This window comes from Gymnogyps californianus, chromosome Z (assembly GCF_018139145.2).
Source record: "Gymnogyps californianus isolate 813 chromosome Z, ASM1813914v2, whole genome shotgun sequence".
NCBI classification, from domain to species: Eukaryota; Metazoa; Chordata; class Aves; order Accipitriformes; family Cathartidae; genus Gymnogyps; species Gymnogyps californianus.
This window is the reverse complement of record NC_059500.1, coordinates 30,404,208-30,421,738: the sequence shown is the minus strand read 5'-3', so window position 1 is coordinate 30,421,738 and position 17,531 is coordinate 30,404,208. Positions and strand designations below refer to the sequence as shown.

Sequence of the window (17,531 nt, the reverse complement as noted above, 5' to 3'; positions counted from 1 at the left end):
TGCTATTCTCTTCTACTAGTAAAATCTTGACAAAGAAATAAATCACACCAATTCTTCCCAACCAGAAAAACATTTCACGGTCTAGCGCTGACTCTGTCTCTAGAGTATTGCAGAAAGTTTCTTTAGAACAAAGTAGACCAAGAAGCAAGATTCTACACAGATTCCTACTGAAAAATAAATCTACTTCTCCATAATATTTCTGCAAGTTATTCAAACAGAATACAATGGAATTACCACCTTTATATCTAACCCACCCCAAATCTGAGCCCTTTTCTGTATAGCACTGAATTGTTACTATACTACGTAAAGAGCAAACACTACTGGAATGTACACAGTGAAGGAAAAAAAAGTAAAGCTCTTCTTGCCAAAGTAACCGTTTTCTCTACTAACGTGTTATCTAGAAAAATAAGGTCTAGGCAACGTCCAAAAGTGTTCAAGTTTCAATAAATAACTATCAATGCCCCAAGTTTGCACTGGCACAAGAAATATGGAGCGTACAGTTTAGAAAAGTATTTTCATATGACTGAGTCAGCAATGCATTTCATCTTGCTTACGATTTACAACAAAAATCATTTCCCTCCAGGGTCCGATTTTAAAACCGAAGCCATGTAAGTGCAAGAGCACCCACATAGTTGTCTTAACTCTTAATGGCAAATTAAAGCTCTAGAGAAAGACAGTATTTTAAAAAAAGTTCTTTATCAATACCAAGAAAATATACATAGCCATATTATGTTTTAAATATATATATACACGCACATCTTTTCAAAAGGGTACGATTCTGGCTTTTTTTTTTTTTTTTAAGTTTGAAAAGCTTATCCATTGCTATACAGTTCAGTAAGGTGTATTAGGAAACACACTTTTTATATCCCCCATGAAAATAAAGTTGCATCTTTCTGTAAACAGGAATTTCCTTAATTTCTGAAATCTCTACAGACCTCAAGTACTTCACTGAAAAAAACCAACCACCTGCCCCCAAACCACCCACGGAGACCCTCGCTGCTCAGCGCGATATCGACAGACCTCGGGAAACGCTTAGCAACACCCGGCTCCCGCAACCGCCTTCTCCGGGCGCAAATAAATAATAATAATTAATAAGAACAGAAGAGCGGCGGCGGGCGAGCACCTCGGCCCCGCGGTGCCTCCGCGCCGCCCCGGCGGCGGGCGGGGATGGGGCCGGCTGGCGGCGGGGCGTCCCTCCTCAGCAGGCGCTGGTCTCCGGCGCGGCGGCCGCCTCGGGGGGCGCCTCCCGGGGCTGAGCGGCGGCGGCGGCGGCGGGGGGAGGATGCCCGGCGGCGTTGATGTGGCAGCCGGAGGAGAGGTGGCTGCGGACGCGGCCTGCAGCTGGGTGACCTGGGCGCGGAGGAGGTTGGCGGTGGCGGCCAGCTCGGCGTTCTGCCCCTTGAGCGCCTTCACCTTCTCCTCCAGCCGGGCGATGCGCTCCAGCTTCCGCCGGCGGCACTTGGAGGCGGCGATGCGGTTCCGCAGCCGCTTGCGCTCCGCCTTCAGCCGCTCCTGGCTCTCCGCGTCCAGCGGCGACAGCGACGGCGGCGTCGGCGCGCTGCTGCCGCCTTCCCCGCCCGCCGACGGCGGCACCTCGGGCACCGTCTGCGGCTCCTCCAGGGACCGCGCCGGCGGCAGCCGACCGCTCCCAGGCCCGCCGCCCCGAAGGCCAGGCCCGGCGGCGGCGGCGGCGGCGGCGGCGGGGCGGAGGCGGCGGGGTAGGCGCTGCCCGAGGGGCTCAGCGGCCCCGCGGGGTTGAAGCCACTCAAGTTGGTGTAGACGGCCGGCGGGTCGGCGGCGGCGGGGGCTCCCGGCGGCCCCGGGCGGGCGGTGCAGCAGGGTCCCGGCGTGGAGAGCGGCGGCGGCGGCGCCGCCAGGAGCTGGTTTTGCTTGTGCAGGTCGGCCAGGGCCTTAACGAAACCGTCGGCGAAACCCTCCTGCTCCTGCGTCACTGGCTGCCGGTAGAGAAACGGCCCCGCCGCCGCGGCTCCGCCGCTCCCCGCCCCGGGCGCCGCCGGTCCCGGGCTGCCGGACCCCAGCCCCGCGCCCCCTGGATCAGCAGCTGCTCCAGGTCGGCGGCCGGCGGTAGTTTAAGCAGCGGTAGCTCCGCAGCCGAGCCCAGCGCGGCCTCCGGGCCGCCGCGGGCCGCCGCCGTCGCCCCGCCGCCGCCCGCCGGCTCCGCGGAGCCGGCGGGCGGCGGCGGGGCGGCGGCGGCGGGCGGCGGCGGCGGTAGCAAGCGCAGAGCCGCCGCGCTGCCGCGGGCGCCGGCGGGCGGCGAAGGGCGAAGGGCCCCGGGAGCGGCGCGGGGGCGGCGGCCGCCAGGTCCCGCTTCTTCCCGGCGCCCAGCAGCAGCTTCTGCCCCGCCGCCGCCGCCGCCGCCGCCGCGGCCGCATCGGCTCCGGGTCCGCCGGCGGTACCGAAACCCGGCAGCGGCACGAAGTCGGGTAGCAGCTCCAGTCCTTCCTCGGGGTAAAACGGCGCCTCCATCTTCACGGCGGATCGCCCGCTACGCCCGCCGCTCATGCTGCCGCCCTCGCCGGCCGGCGGCGGCGGCTCCGGTGCGGCGCGGAGCGGGCCGGGCTGGGCGCCTGCTCCGCGGGGCCGGCCGCCTCGGCTGGCAGCGGGGACTGAGCCGCCTCCCGGCGCCGCCGGCCCCACGCCACGCCCCGAGCCCGCCGACTGCCCGCCCCGCCGCCGCCGCCGTCGCCGGTCCCCCCGCTCCTTCCCCTTCCCGCCGGGCTTGCGCGAAAGGGCTTCCCGCCGCAGCCCCGGTCTTGCCCCGGTGGGGTGTCCGTGGGGAGCCCGCGCTGCTTCCCCCTGAAAACTCGCCCCGCGGCTGCGGAGCGGGAGAGGAGGCGCTGCCGGGGGCTCCGCCCGGGACGAGGGGTTTCCTGTGGGCATCACCTGGGGATGCTCCAGCCACGGCACACGTCCTGCGGGAGGAAAGCGAGCAAAGCCCACGCGTGGCGGCTGCTGTGGGCAGGTGCTCGTGCGTGGGGTCTGTGAGGGACGGGCAGAGGGTAGTGCAGGTGTCGAGGGTTAACGCTTCGCGACAACGCGGGCTGGGAAGTCCGCCAGGGAAACGCTCGGCCATCAGGAAACATGCCGACTTGTCAAAGCAAAAGCCGCTCGCCAAGAAGGAGACGGATCTGACGTAGCTTTTCTTCTGAAAAAAAAGTTTAGAGAAAGGGTTTGAAACAGCTTAGATGTCTTTTCAACGTTACTGAAATGTGAAAGTACTGTTTTTCAGTGGTGGTATTGTGGGGGTGGTATTTATTTGTTATCTTCACTTGAGACAATGCCCTCTGCCCCTCTCCAAGTCTCCAAAATTCTTACAGGATGAGAAAATTGCTTTCCACCCAGTTCTTTAAAAATCCCTTCTCCTGGGGATACTAACGTGATCCTGACAGAACTGCTGAAAGCTTCTCTTTTAAGTTGGCTTGCTGACTGAGGGCCTCAGTGGCTCATCCACACATTCACCCGTTCTCCCCATCCACGGTGGGATCCACCACCATCCCCTCAGTTAGGCGTCACCCTTCTGCAATCTACTCATGTTTTCTCCCTGGACATTTCCTCCCTGCATATCAAGACCAAGTGCCTCTTCTCCCAGGGTCTAGCGACACTGCTGAGCTCTGCTGTAGCCCCACCGTGTGCGTTGCCATGCTGTGCCTCCACTGTGCCTAGGTTTGCTCCAAAACCGGGCGTGGGGGAGGAGGCAGAGACACTGGTGTCAAGTCAGGAAGGACTTTGCCCCAGACATGCCACTTCAGATCCACAGGAGAACCAGAGTCTAAGTGCACTAAGACCTTGATGACCTTGACTCACCTACCTTGGGGCCCCCAACTACACACCCTGCCCGTGGGGCAGGAGCTCCATTTCAACTCAGCCTGGGGCCTTCAGTCCCTGAACGTCGCAGGTGTTCCTCTCTCCAGCCCCATCTCCTGGGTAGACCTTGGACCTGCGTTTCCAGTTCTGTTCCTGGCACCATCTCCCGCTGCTCCTGCCCGGACTCCGTGGGTGGACCTCGTACTTGGTTCATCACCTCTCCTCGTCTGGGTGTGTCAGTGGGTCCAACCACTAGTGCCTGCTCTGCTCGCCCTGCTCGGGTGCTGCAGAACTCTGCCCAGGCTGGTGAGGGCCACCGCCTTGGCTCTGGCCACCCCCGGCTCATCTTCTCGTGGGGCAGCCCTGCTCTGCCGCTCCCTGAGGCTGTGGCAGAGTCGCTGCCCAGAAAACCAGCAGCAGCAGGACTCCAGCGAGAAGAAAGCCATCAGGCAAAAGCCACAAACAGAGGCATTTGCGTGGATGGGGGAGGAGTAAGCATGTCTTTCTTGGTGAGGAAGGTGGTGCTAGAAAGGCCTTATTTTTATTTCCTTGTCTCTTGGCTGACCTAGCAGCAGAGCGGCAGAGCTCGCAGTGCTCAGCCAACACCGAGTACTGAAAACAGCTAACGCGAGCGGCTTTGTGGACGTATTGCTGCGCCTGCTTGCTGTACAGGCTTTTCCTGTCGTATACCTGGGCGAGCAAATGGTACCTGGTACCTTGTCTGCAGCCAGGCAAGGAAGGCTCTCCAGGCAGAGAAGCCTCAGCCTCCAAGCTGAAGTCAGTACCGCTTCTCTTCTTTCCCTTAAGAAGCAAGCGCAGAGAGGGAAAGTAGACTGAGGAGAAAATGAGGTCCTGGGTGGGGACAGAGAAAAAGCTGGGGAGGTTCCCTTGGCTCTGGGGTCGTTGCCAGAGAAATTCTAGACATGATGTGATACATGACAGAGATGACACTAAAGGTAGGTCCCTTCGTCAGTCCTCTGACAAGACCTGCTGGTCAGCTGTATAGGATGGTTTTACTTGCTGCTCTAATGCAGAGCTGGAACGTGAGCCTACAGAATGGAAAAATGCAGAAACTGCTTGGAATAAACTTACTTGTAACGACAGATCAATTTATTTAGATTGCTGTCTAACACTTGCCGATATACCCGCAAGCCAAGTTTCAGTGAGTGAAACGGAGTTGTTTTACACATCCTTAATGCAACCGTGTGCCATGGCAATGTGCTCTTTTTGTTGTTTTCTTTTTCTCCCCCCCTGCACCCCCCTTTTTTTTTTGGTGAAGAGAGCCTGGAAACCCTCCGGGGCTCAGAGCCAACTTCCTGCGCCTGTGACAACTGTGTTGTGCACGCCCGCCCGCTCGCCCGAAGCCCTGCCTGCCGGGTGGGGCGAGCATCCCCGGCCAGGGCCCCGGGCACCGCCCGGGCGGAAGAGCCCCCTGACGGGTCTCCCTCCCGGCAGGCACGGCTGCAGCGCGGGCACACCTCCCGCCGGCCTCGGCGGCCCTTAGCACGGGGTGGGCCCCGGCTCCCTCCGCCGCGGCCGCGGGTCTCCGCAGAGCAGGCCGGCCGTCCCTCGCCTCAGCCCCGCCGGGGGCTCCTCCGCGAACACGGGAGGCCGGGGCGGGGCGAGGGGAGGCGGCGGTTTGGCGCCGCAGCCGCCGCTGCCCAGATGTGGCGGCGGGCGGGGCGGGGCACGGCACGGCCGCGAGGAAGGGGGCGGAGCCGGGGGAACCTCGCCTCGCGCTTTGCAGGCGGCGGCCCGATTGGAGGGCCGGCCGGGGAGGCTCCGCCCCCGCGCGCAAACCCGCCAATGGGCGTGCGCGGCGTGCGCCACTACCGCGAGAGCTTCGCTGAAGCTGGCGCCGCCATCTTGGAGTTGGGAGAGGCCGCGTCCCGTTCCTGTCCCTCTCGGAGGGTCACGGGCGGGGGGAGGGGAGGATGGGCGCCCGGCGGTGAATTAACGGCGCCCGCGAGCTCGTCTCCCTGACGCTGGGCCGCGGCGGGCGCGGGGGAGGAAGGATGGTGCAGTCCTGTTCCGCCTACCGCTGCCGGAACCGATACGACAAAGAGAAACCCATCTCCTTCCACAAGTGAGCGCGGGCGGCGGGGGCGGGGCCGGGCCGCGGCGGGGGCGGGCCGGGGCCGGGGCCGCGGCGCGCGCGCGCGCGCCCGCCCTCCCGCCCGGAGGGGAGGGGTCGCGCGGCGGCGCCGGGCGCGCGCGGGGTCTGTGGGCAGAGGGGGGACGCGCGCCCGGCGTGTCAGTGGGGGGCGGGGCGCAGCGGTCGCCCGCGGCCGCTGAGGGGGGAGCCCCGCCGGGCCCCGAGCGCCTCGCCTTCCCTGCCCCTGGGGGTCTCTCCGAGGAAAGCCGAGGGACAGTACGCTTCTTGCTGCCTTCTTCAGGGAGAGGGGACACCCTCGCCGCCCCCCCCCCCCCCCGGGGTTTCAGGGGGCGGAGACCCCAGCCCGGTCCGTGTGCGAGGGGTGGGTTGGCAGGAGGGGTTTGGCTCCGAAGATGAGCCCGTCAGAGGAAAAACCAAGCGATCGTGCAGTCAGTCATAGCAGTGCTTGGCTGTAACACGACCCCGTGTTAAAAAGCTTTCCAGAAAAGCTGAAAGTACTTCTTATTTACAGGTTTCCTCTTACAAGACCTGATCTTTGCAAGAAATGGGAAGCTGCTGTTAAAAGGAAAAACTTCAAGCCAACCAAGTATAGCAGCATTTGTTCAGAACACTTTACCCCCGATTGCTTTAAAAGGGAGTGCAACAACAAGCTTCTGAAAGAAAATGCTGTGCCCACAATATTTTGTTATACTGAACCCAGCGAAAAGGTAAACTCAAAGCACTCGTAGTTTAAGGTACTGGAATGCACGTATGTTGCTCGTGTTAGCCTAGCAGGGCTTGATGTAGCAGAGCAGCTGGGAGAAGATGCAGATTGTGAAGGATACTGGCTGAGCATGTGCGCCTGGAGGCACGTGGAGGGCTGTGGTGGCTGAAACATGTCCAACAGCTGTTCTCATTTGCTTTGACAAGAGCAGAGGTGTAGGCTGTCCAAGGCACTGGAGCACGTAGAGCATTGTACAGGCGTGCAGTAGCTCTGATCTGCTCTTGTGTGCATACGCAGAAGCGTGAGCAGCGTAACTTCGGTTAAAACCTTGTGCTGAATTAAATGGAACGGCAGCAAAGTAAGAAAGTATTGCCCTGTAGTTGAGTTGTTCACCTGTATTTGTGGCATATTTGGAGTTTTAGAGAGACTTCAATAGAACTTGTAAATTGCACTGTACTCTCCCACGCTGACTGGTGGCTACTGCTAACGGTGAAGGGATGATGGACTTTAGTTCTGAAACTTAACTGTCCTCGCTAAAGGGCTCTGTCCTCTGGCTTCACAGAGTTAAAGTGAGATGCAAACAGAGGGGCAGAACAATAGCTGCACCTCCTATCTGTCTGTGCTGAAACCATCTCTGTCTTGCCTTAGCAGTTACCTTGTGTTCATAAGCCAGACTGGTCCCTAACTTGTGTCTCTGAACTTCTGATGGTAGTCTCCTGTGAGATGTATTGTTCCCTTCGCTGTGCTGCTAAAGCAGCTTACCGTGAGATGCAAGTCAGTTTAGAGTTCTTCCTTCTCGATGTAATAACTGCAAGACAAGAATGGAAAAGATTGATTCTTAACTCCTATAAAGGATATAAAATATTAGATCTCTTGCCACTCTGCCGTGGAGGAAGTGGCAAAGGAGAGAATGGATATGATAGGTCTAGGGGATGAAAGACTGTAATGGGATGAAGTGCACAGAGGAAAACTGGGACTTTTGCTTGATTGATTTTTCTCTGTATATACAATATTGGATTTGATGCACAAATAAAAAGGGACTGTATTTGAAAAATGAAAACTGGCTAATAGCAGAGAAGAGAATATAAGCAGAAGGTGTGTAAGGAAAGACAGACAATTTCCAGGTAAATACAGCTGTGCTAAGTTTTTTGTTTGATTACGCTTCCCTGCTATCTGTATGACACACATTTTCTTTGTCACGTGTAAAATAGTTGCAAAATTTTTTACAGTCTGAAAGCTGAATGGGTGTATAAGGTAATCTGCAAAAGTGCGATTGGTGCAGCAGGATTAGTGGTGAGCCACATTCCCCATTTCATTATCATGCCTGGATCTACAAAAACACAAAAGAGTGCCTTTTAATTATGGAGAAGGATTTAATGCTATTCCTATTTGTCTCACAGCACTTTTAAATGAACTGCCACATATCTTCAAGAAATGACGTAACAAAGAATAGTAGTGGTTGTTTTGGAATTGAATCCACACAGATTTTGAAATACAGCTTTTCATCTTTTGCATTATGTAATTTGAAATACTTTCTTTTTCTTTGCTTATGGCTTAGGAGAACCATTTATTGGCTGTAAGAAGTAATTAGAATTCACTTATGATGTGTCAGTGATACCGACGATCTGTTCTCTGTGATACGTTGTGACAATAGTAGCATATTTATAGAGGTAGCATGTGCTGGATAAGCTGCAAACAGAAGTCTCTGTTTGAATTCAGCTGTCCAGCAATGATCTGATTTTTGCTTGTGCTTCCAACAAGGGTGAATTTCTCTTTGCCAATTACATCTTTGCCTTGTAGATTTTTTAGCAGAAAAGTTTGAAAGTGATAGGTGATAGGGTCAAACTCTTTAGAATATTCATGTGTGAATTAGATAGGCACACTGTTAGCAGTGATTTCTTATAATTGAGAAATAAGAGTGGTAGTTGGCTGGTTTGTACTTTAAAGTGATCAGTAATATTTGAATGCATATGAAACTTCCCTTCAACACCAGTCACAAAACTGCTTTCTCAGTTACTGTCTGCCAAGTGTTGTAGTTTGTACAAAAGGGACATCTAGACCCCCCCAATATCAAGTATTAGCTTGTTTGCATGTTAAGGAAGTTAATGACATGACCTTCAGATCTGATGAGCTTGATATTTAGATGATGAGGATTGTCAGCTGCTCTTATAGTCAGCATTGCCCCTGTCCTTATGCTTTTATGTGTAGTAATAATACTGGCAACAGGTGGATAGTTAGAAAATTGGTTCAGTGCCTCTTTCACTGAGAATGTCTTAGGCTTTCTTTTTGACAGGCAATATGCAAGCTCTTTTCTTTAAACAGTGCTTTTTTTTTATCATCATGTGCACAGAAGCATTTCTGAATTATACTGCATTCCTTTGGGGCAGAAAGAATCTGATTCTCTGCTCTGGCCTATACTCAGGTGATGAGGGATCTGTGTTGTCCTGAACCGTACAAGTGAACCTATTGAGAGCAGTATGATAAAGACTGCAGTTTCGTGTGGAGCTGAGCCAATCGATATTCTGCTGCTGCCAAGAGGGAGAATCGTGCTTCTCTCTTCTCCATCCCATCTGCCAGCCATGCAGTCCTGTTTCTCACTCCTTCCACACACCAGTGCAGGTGTAGGTCATGCCTCATGTTACATTGCTTTGACTTTTAATAAAGGACAGAAGATTTCTGCAATGATGGTGGGAGAGCGAATAGCTTTCTGTCATCTTAGCAACTTACGATGTTTGAGCAAAGTGTAAATACCAGGGCTGGGAGGGCCGCTTTGCTGTTGAAGAGCTGTTTATTTTGGCTCATCATGTCTCTTGAAACCAAACCCTTATGCTGCAGCCCGAAACCAGTGACACAGTCCCTTCCAGTTGTTGAGAGGCAGGCCTTGCTGTGTCTACCTCTCTGCTCTGCTAGTTTATCAGCCCCCTCAATAGGTGACCCTTATTCTACCTCAGCAGAAGATTATCTGCTTCTGCTGTGTTTTTGATTAAGTTAGCTGATAGGTTCGAAGTATATAAAGGTAAGATGCAGCAGAAAGAAGGAGGGACAAAGGCGAATGGGATGGCCATGATGAGTTATTAGGTCAGCTGAACTCCGTTTTATGGAACTGCAGCCTGCATTCTTGCTTCTTAGCTAATCGTGGATATGTATTTGACCTAAGTCTTCAAGTGAGAGTAATTGTTACGTTCTTCAGTTTTCGATTTATTTGAGACATCAAGGACTTGAGTTTCAAAGGGCCCTGAAAATGAAGCTGCTTAAAAATATCTCCAGTTGAGAAGCCAGCCAAAACAGGCCCAGAACTGTTTGTCAATTTTGAAAATGTAGGCTTTGAAATTTATTTTATTAATTTAAATCCTGGTTGTTTATGTTATTCTGGGTCTGTAGTAAGGGAGTTGTGTTGTAAACGATGTTAAGGATGAAAACGTACTTTTTTTCCTTGTTGTTTCTAGCCTGAAGAATTTGCAGAACAGCCAGAAGATCCACTACCGCCGCCTCCACCGCCGCCTCCACCACCACCACCGCCACCACCACCACCAGCAGCAGCTCCAGTACTACCGCCATCTCCATCAACTCCTTCTTTTCATTTGTCTCAAATAGATGCCAGATTTGTAGATCCAAGTATTGGATTATTGATGCCTCCTCTCCAGACCCCTAGCAATCTTGCTGTTTTTTGTGATCACAACTATACCGTAGAGGATACAGTTCATCAGCGAAAAAGAATTCAGCAGCTGGAGGAACAAGTTGAAAAACTCCGGAAGAAGCTCAAGACAGCGCAGCAGCGATGCCGGCGTCAGGAAAGACAAATTGAAAAACTGAGAGAGATCGTTCAGTTTCAGAAAGAAAAAGACATATTGGCAGGAAAAGGCTATGTGATTCTGCCCAATGACTATTTTGAAGTTGTAGAAGTACCTGCCTAGAAGTCATGAACATCAGTTTTCACTTTGCTAGGCCAAGAAATTTAGTTTAAAAACTAAATGCTCTCTAATTCTGTGTGTAAGACTCTCCAGAATTCTAAAACAGTAAATAAGCAGTCATACAAATGAGATCACATTTTTTTCTTCATTGTCATTTCAGTTTGATACACTTTTAATATATTGAAAATGCAAGCATCTCAGAATTAGAAGATGCATTTAGTTTACAAAATTTGGATTGCTTTACAGAAGGAAAGGATGCAAGGTTGAATACATTTAAAATCTGTTAAATTTTTTTTTTATTTTTTTTTTTACAATGGCTGTCTTACTCTTGCAGGGGATGGGGAATTGAATCTGGCTGAGAGTGAAGTTGAGGTTGTTGTACACTTAGTGCAAAGCTTTGTCAAGGCATTTAATGTTGGCTTTGGTGATCCCCAGGAAGTAGTTTTCACTGATTTCAGAAGGAGCAGAATTGGGCCAACTAAGAACACCTGCAAGTGCTGCAGAAAGATAGAGAAAGATAAGATACACATTTCAGCCTGGGAAAACTGCCAACCTCAGTTTGCTATGCCTTCAAAGCACTGCAAAAAGTCTAATTTCTGGATCCCTTTGGTGAGGTATGTAAATGAACCTCTTCTTTTGGAGTAACCTTTCACCACGTGTGTGTTGTGAGGGAGATGCAGAGAATTCATTAGCATAGCTGACGAGAGCTGTGGAAGAGGCTTTTGTTTTGAGGGCACTTAAAAATACTCTTGAAGTGCAGTGCTGCACTGAACATATATGTTATTGGACTGTTGGCAGGATCAGGAAGGCAGTGTACTGTTTAGGGTGACTGCTTTTCAAAAGTACCCTGATAGTATACATTCCCCAGTATGTTGGAGTGTGATGTTCCCATAAACACTGTAATGGGTGGAATGTTGTCCTCGTCTTTGAAATTGTTGGTCTTAACTCACATCTCAACCGTGTGTAGCTTCATAAAATGAAGAAGTTTTCTTACTTAGCCAGAGTGTCAGGCATTTGTGACTTTCATTGCAGTATACTGTGATTTTTCTTTCTTTCTTTTTTTTTTTTTTTCCCCCCCTGCTCCCCAAAAGGCATCCACCAAAGGGCAGTTACGGAATTAGACTTTGGGAGTTGCTTGGTGCTGGACTGGTTTTTAATATCTCAAATGCTGCTGCCTCTCTTTCAGCCTTATTAAGACCCTTTCTAAAAATGAATTGAGCATGACAAAGTAGTGCAGCAGTTTGCACTTACTGTCCAATAATTTGTTTAGTCAATAAAACTCATTCAAAACCAGAAAAAATGGCATCGTGCTAACCCTATGGTAGCCTTCACAGCTGAAATTCCTGGATATATTAGACATGAGGAAAATTACTTTTCTCAGTCCATGTCAAACTTGTGTGTAGTGTGGATTCTAGCTCTGATACTAATCAAGCCGTGTTCATGATGGCTTTAAAAGCTTCCCATAATATCCTCTTAGCATGACATTTTGAAATGTTTCAAACCAGTCTTGATACTTCTGACCTCACTCATGCCATGTATCTACTTTCCCTACCATTTCCTATACTTAAGATGAACAAAAATGCTGATGCATCCTTTTGTGTACATTTATTATACCTGATTAAAAAGCAAATGGTGTGTTAGATTTTTAACTGCTCTCTCTCCTCTTTTCCCAGGACTTTGCCAAAACTAGCTTGACATTTTGTATCTTTTTTCTAAACTAGTTGCCTGGTTTAGATGCCGGGTTTTTCTCACAGTGTTCGTAAGTCTTGTTGCTGTTACGCTTTATACTTAAGAAGAACCTTGAAAATGCTCAAATTCAAAAAGTGACAAGGAAAAGACGTTTAAACAACTGTTGCTATGCTGTTGGCATGTGTGGCCAGATAGCAGATTGTTTCTGTTTTCTCTGCAAAACACCCTTTCTTCTTACTCTCCGGGAATTTAAAGTGTGACTTCCTGAGGCATGGTGGGTTGCTGCAATACCACACCCCTGTGGCTGGGGTGCTCCTGCCATCCCCCTCTTCCCCCCGCCATTTGGCTCTGTACTCCCATTACCACCCTTCTTATTTGCACCGGTTCTGGTGCTGGTTGCGCCCTTCTGTGGGGCAATTCAGCTCACTAAAGCAGCAGGTTTGGCTCGCAGTGGAGAGGCAGAGGAAGACCAACAGTATCAGATCTGATACGAGAAAAAGGCCGGGCCAGGAACTGGGGAGAAATAAGTCCTCTCCTCCGTCTGCAATGAGCTGTTGCATTACATCACCTGCTTCTGAAAATATGAGGGTAACTTTATACTCTTAACGTTCAGCACTGTTTCCTTCCACCCTGGCCAAAGATCCCTGTCTCCCCCCACCTTATCCTCTGGCTGCTGTGCTTGTTGGGCCCTTCCTTCAGGTATTTTAGCATCATAACCCTCCAGAAAAGCAGCCCAACAAAAGTAAGTCAGCAAGGTAAATTTAAGGCACAGTGATAGATAGCTGGTGTGTAGAGTTCTTATGTGTTAAAGCTTTCCATGTTGGTGAAGTTGGTTTAATGGCTGACTCCAGTAAATGTTCCTTCCATTGAGAGGGGTGATTATTGCTTGTCTTCAGGGTTTCAGTAGTACCAGGTTGAAGAGGGGACTGCTGCCCAATTGCTGATGCTTCCTTTCCTATTATCAAAGGATTTTTCAAAGAAGAAATGCAGTCCATTCTGACAATGGGCTTGAATTTTTCTCTCTTCCCTGCCCCCCCCCCCCCCCCCCCCCCCCCCCCCCCCCCCCCCCCCCCCCCCCCTTTAAAAAAACCCTCTCCAACTCCTGATGCAGTGATGTTAGGGCTAGGTGTGGACTCTGCTAGGCCCATGAGGGCTGTCAATATCGCAGAGCTCTGAAGTGGGGAAAAAAGGCTGGCATGGAAACAACTGATTGTCTTTCAGCAGTTGACTGTCCTGCAGTGTGCCCTACCCCACACTATACTGCAATCTCTCTGATTGATTGATAGCAATATAGAAAGAGAAGATGAAGGCTATCTGCTAGAGGCCAGACTAGGAAAGGAATTGTAGCTTTTCATGTAAACTTAATAAGCACAATCTGTTCCCCAAGCATTTGCTAAAATTTCCTTTTTTTGAAGTGGGATCTGTTACATTCACACAATCAGCTGCAAAAAAGGGCTGCATTACTTACTGTTTGTATTGGCCACAACTGGTACCTGCCCTTAGCAGTGATTTCGTAAACATCTCTGAAAAAAGTGATTGGGAGTTAAAAAGCGGAGGTGGGAATGTAGAATGGCATGTGGTTGTCCAATTGCGCATGAAGTAGCTAACACTGTTTAAATGCATGCAACTGCACTTCATTGAAGCCTATTTTATAAATGCAAAACATTCAAGGAAGTTAGAAAGCAGTGAAATTGGCAAAAATGCTCCATCCTTAAAATGTGGACAGAGAGATATGTTTTGAAATGGGCTGATGCTTCAACAGGCAGAAAATAGAGCTGTTTCTGAAAAGAGAAGTGTTGACTTGTTTCCCCCTGTTGCCCCAATTTCCCTTTTGCCGTGGTAGGGTATCTGACCTGTGTGTAGTGTTTACTTTTTTTCTCCTTACACCTCTTCAAAGTATTAGATTTCTCTGTCTAACTGGGGCAGTTCAAACCCAGAGGTATGTTTTATGGGGAAAAAATGAATAGCTAAATACTTGGATTCCTGCTTGTCACACTGAGGGAGTCCTTTGTCACTGCCCTTTCTTCTCCTCTGCTTCCAGTTGCCGTCTTGTCTATGTTGTTGCTAGCGTGGTCTTAACAACTGCGGCAGCAAATTAATGAAACTGAGATTTCCAAGAAACCTTCTGTCTTGCTGAGATTTCATTTTCCTTCAGCTCTACATAGGGTTTAGGGTACAGGTGCCCTGTGTGAATTTTGAAGGAGTTCTCTTGCAGCTGAAGAAAGTGCAAGGCAAATCCCAGTTTGAATGCAGGAAGAAGGAAAGTGAAGTGGTTGCTTGGGTAAAACTAAAACCACAACAGTTTCTAGGTCCATTTCAAAAGACTTCTCCGATTACATGCTTCTCTGGAAGCAGGCAGTTATTCCCAGTTGCCCTTTTGCTTTGTTTCTTTCCTAAGATCTGTTTTAGGTTTTAGTCTATAGGCTTACCTGTTTCCTGTCAGCTTACACCTTCATCAGGTGGCTTTGGCAGGGTGGAAAGGGGTGTTTTGAGCTATTGTCTAATTTTAACAACCAAAACGCAATCTGCCAAAGCACGTTGATGCTTACAGTCTGTTATGACTGCAAGTTCAGGTCTGTAACTTCTGCTGTTTTAAGCACAGCAGGTTATTTGCCATACTTTAGCCATGGTAATGATTTATTAATAAATGAGAGCGAAACAGCATACACGATTCAAAAATATGATGATGACAGTAATTGCTATTACCAATTTCTCTTTGTGCCTGTTCAATGCTTTCAACGGAAATTTTATCTTCTTATAGAGATCTTTTGATGGAACTGCAGCATTTTGTTGCACAAATTGGGCAGAAGGCCTTACAGTATTTTACAGACTGAAGGAGTTTAAAAGTGTGCAGAAAAAATGTGTTGCAAAGCTGTTGTTTAATCCACTATGAATAACTTGAAACAGTTCCCAAAGGAAAGTCATCTTAAATATTCTTAAGTCAAAGAAAACATTTAAATCAGTTACTCAGAAGGAAATTTTCAAGAATGTCTCTTGAGAATAGATACATTACATTGTCATAATTAAATCATTGCAATAATTAAATCTCTCCACATCCCTGCCACTATTAGTTCATTTAGCATTGAGTATCAAGCCTTTTATTGCCTGTCGTGCAAAATGATCTAGTGATCCTCCTGTAGCTGCCTCCTCCCATTGTACAGGGAAAATAGATTGTAAGCCCTGGGCTCACACATTCCAGAACCTCTGAAAAAGTGATCATCCTCTGCTTCTTAATTGGTTCTAGTGGGCTATTAAAAGGCCTTTTAGTTAGCGGTCTATTAAAATGTCTTTGAGTTAGGGAGGAGCATGGAGAATACCATGAGGCTAGTTGTTTGTTTTTTGTAGTTTTTTTAACTCAGGGAGGACTTGAGCAAATTAGGCAGGCTTCTCATTTCCTTTCAGGTTTCACTGGATGTGACTATTGAAGGTTCAGGGTCTGTGGCTATACTAGTCATCTACAGATGAACTAACTCTTCAGTATTTGAGTCTGTGAAAGACATGTGATTTCCTATTGGGAGATCTTAAATTCAGTGGCCTGGGACAGGTAATCCAGAAAAAGGAGGAAGTCTTGCCTTCAGCAATGGTTTCTTCTTTTGTCTTGGGCTCATTTACCAGCCCCCAGCCAGAGTCCAATACTCTCTAACCAGGTTCTCACAGATGTACCCAGGACTTTGATTTGGCAGAATGATACAGGAATATACTGAAATCGCAGCACAAGCACAGTATAGCAATTGCAATATACAGTGGAATCACAATACAAACGTACTGTACAAATTCCCATTAATGGTCTCTAAAAGTTTGCCATCATGACACCGTGTGTCCCCCAGTTGCCGGGAAGGAATATGTGGGTTAAACCCAGCTCAAGCCAGTTGCTCTCTTCCAAGCTGATTTTGTGAGTTGTTCAGTTTTTATACTTTATATTGGGCTGAGTCACATACAGACTCCCCTCCCATACCGGTCTGGCTAGCTCAGGAAAATATTACTCTTGAGTAGTTATTTCAGGGAAGGCTGTTTATGCAATCTGATGACTGAGTGATACAGCTGTATACCTAAAACAAAGGTTATCATCCAGTCCCCCTTGTGTTGAGATAATTTCAGCTTTCTTTATGACAATTCATCATTATTCCTTACATTCTTCCCCGAGCTCATCATTCTTGCCCATCTCCTCTGGGCCTTCTTCCATTGCAGGGGTCAGTCACACATCCCCACACATCCCCGTCTCTTTCAGGAGTGTCCTCACACAGGTCTTTTGCAGGAAGAAGTGAACTTTTTTGGCTTCAGGTGCTTTACAGTCTGGACCCATGGCTCAGAAAGGAAGGAATTTTCAGGGGTGGTACTTTTTTTTCTGTTAAGAGGAAGGGATCTTGTTCTGGGCTTAATAAATCCCAAGACTTCCACCCGCACTTTCAGGTTTAGGATAATAACCAGAGCAGCTGACGCTGCAGAGAAGGAAGCTTCAGGATACCCACTTTCACAGCTCAGTCCAGAGTTCTCGCTCTTTTTTTGTGTTTTTTTTCTTTTTTCTTCTTCTTTTCTTGCATTAATAGGATCAGGCTCTTCATTCATCAATTCACTGATGTTGATGGTGTTGGGTCCAGAGGAATGGCACCTGGACGCAAAGAAAATCTAAACAGAGAGAGAGTTGTTTCCAAGCTGGCTGTGAGACACCAAGGTGGGGTCTTCTGCTCTCGCTAGAGCACATGCCACGTAAGCTCAGGCCACAGAGGCTGGCCTTGCTGATAAATGTTTCCATTTCCAATATTTTAAGCTTGATCTACACTTGCAGGCTTGTCTCATAGGTGTCCTGAGCTGATATGGTATTTTATCAAGTGATTTTGTGGTGGCGGTTTATCTGAGGGGCTCCAGGAGTCACTGCCAGATGAATGAATATTTGTGGTGTTATGTCCAAGGACTGAAAAAGAATTTATTTATCAATAACCTCAAATTCTGTAGTCTGTATGTACATTCAGTTTTTATCTTCATTTCTCTCTTTCTGAGTCCAGACAGGAAAATCTTTTTATTAGTTTTCTTTTCTTTGACTGACAAGGGACTGAAATTGCTTGGAGTTTATTTATGTGTCCAGCATGGCGAGGAACTGCGCAGGTTCTGCACTATAGGTACTACAGCATGGAAATCTCCTGGTCGTGGGTAATAGGAAACATGTCTATCCCCCCCAAGTGAAGGTGCATGTGGCTATTTCAGCTTGAGGAACTCTAGTTATTTGGAGTAATCTATTTAAAATACACACACACAAACCACAGTTATAGTATCAGTGGAGTTACCTTTC

The 17,531-nt window shown here is 49.3% G+C and overlaps 2 protein-coding genes across 4 annotated transcripts; one reads left to right on the top strand and one right to left on the bottom strand.

Annotated features, from left to right (window-relative positions):
• Positions 1–1,145: 1,145 nt before the first annotated feature.
• On the bottom strand, positions 1,146–2,523 carry LOC127027274 (transcription factor JunD-like). The gene is given in 5 exon segments (XM_050912892.1): positions 1,146–1,335; positions 1,338–1,645; positions 1,681–1,995; positions 2,046–2,176; positions 2,437–2,523. Coding segments are annotated over 5 exon segments (978 nt in total). The 3' UTR covers positions 1,146–1,198.
• A 3,317-nt stretch (positions 2,524–5,840) lies between these two features.
• Positions 5,841–10,822, top strand: THAP1 (THAP domain containing 1). Of its 3 annotated transcripts, none has more exons than XM_050913031.1 (4): positions 5,841–5,911; positions 6,453–6,648; positions 10,091–10,149; positions 10,225–10,822. In XM_050913031.1, exons 1-4 carry the CDS (start codon positions 5,841–5,843, stop codon positions 10,556–10,558), a joined length of 660 nt encoding a protein of 219 aa, XP_050768988.1. In that variant the 3' UTR covers positions 10,559–10,822. The 3 variants fall into 3 exon arrangements, with proteins under 3 accessions (XP_050768988.1, XP_050768989.1, XP_050768987.1); XM_050913032.1 differs by lacking the exon at positions 10,091–10,149 and adding an exon at positions 7,004–7,023 and having other exon boundaries at positions 6,453–6,665; positions 10,191–10,822; XM_050913030.1 differs by having other exon boundaries at positions 10,091–10,822.
• The last annotated feature ends 6,709 nt before the right edge of the window (positions 10,823–17,531 follow it).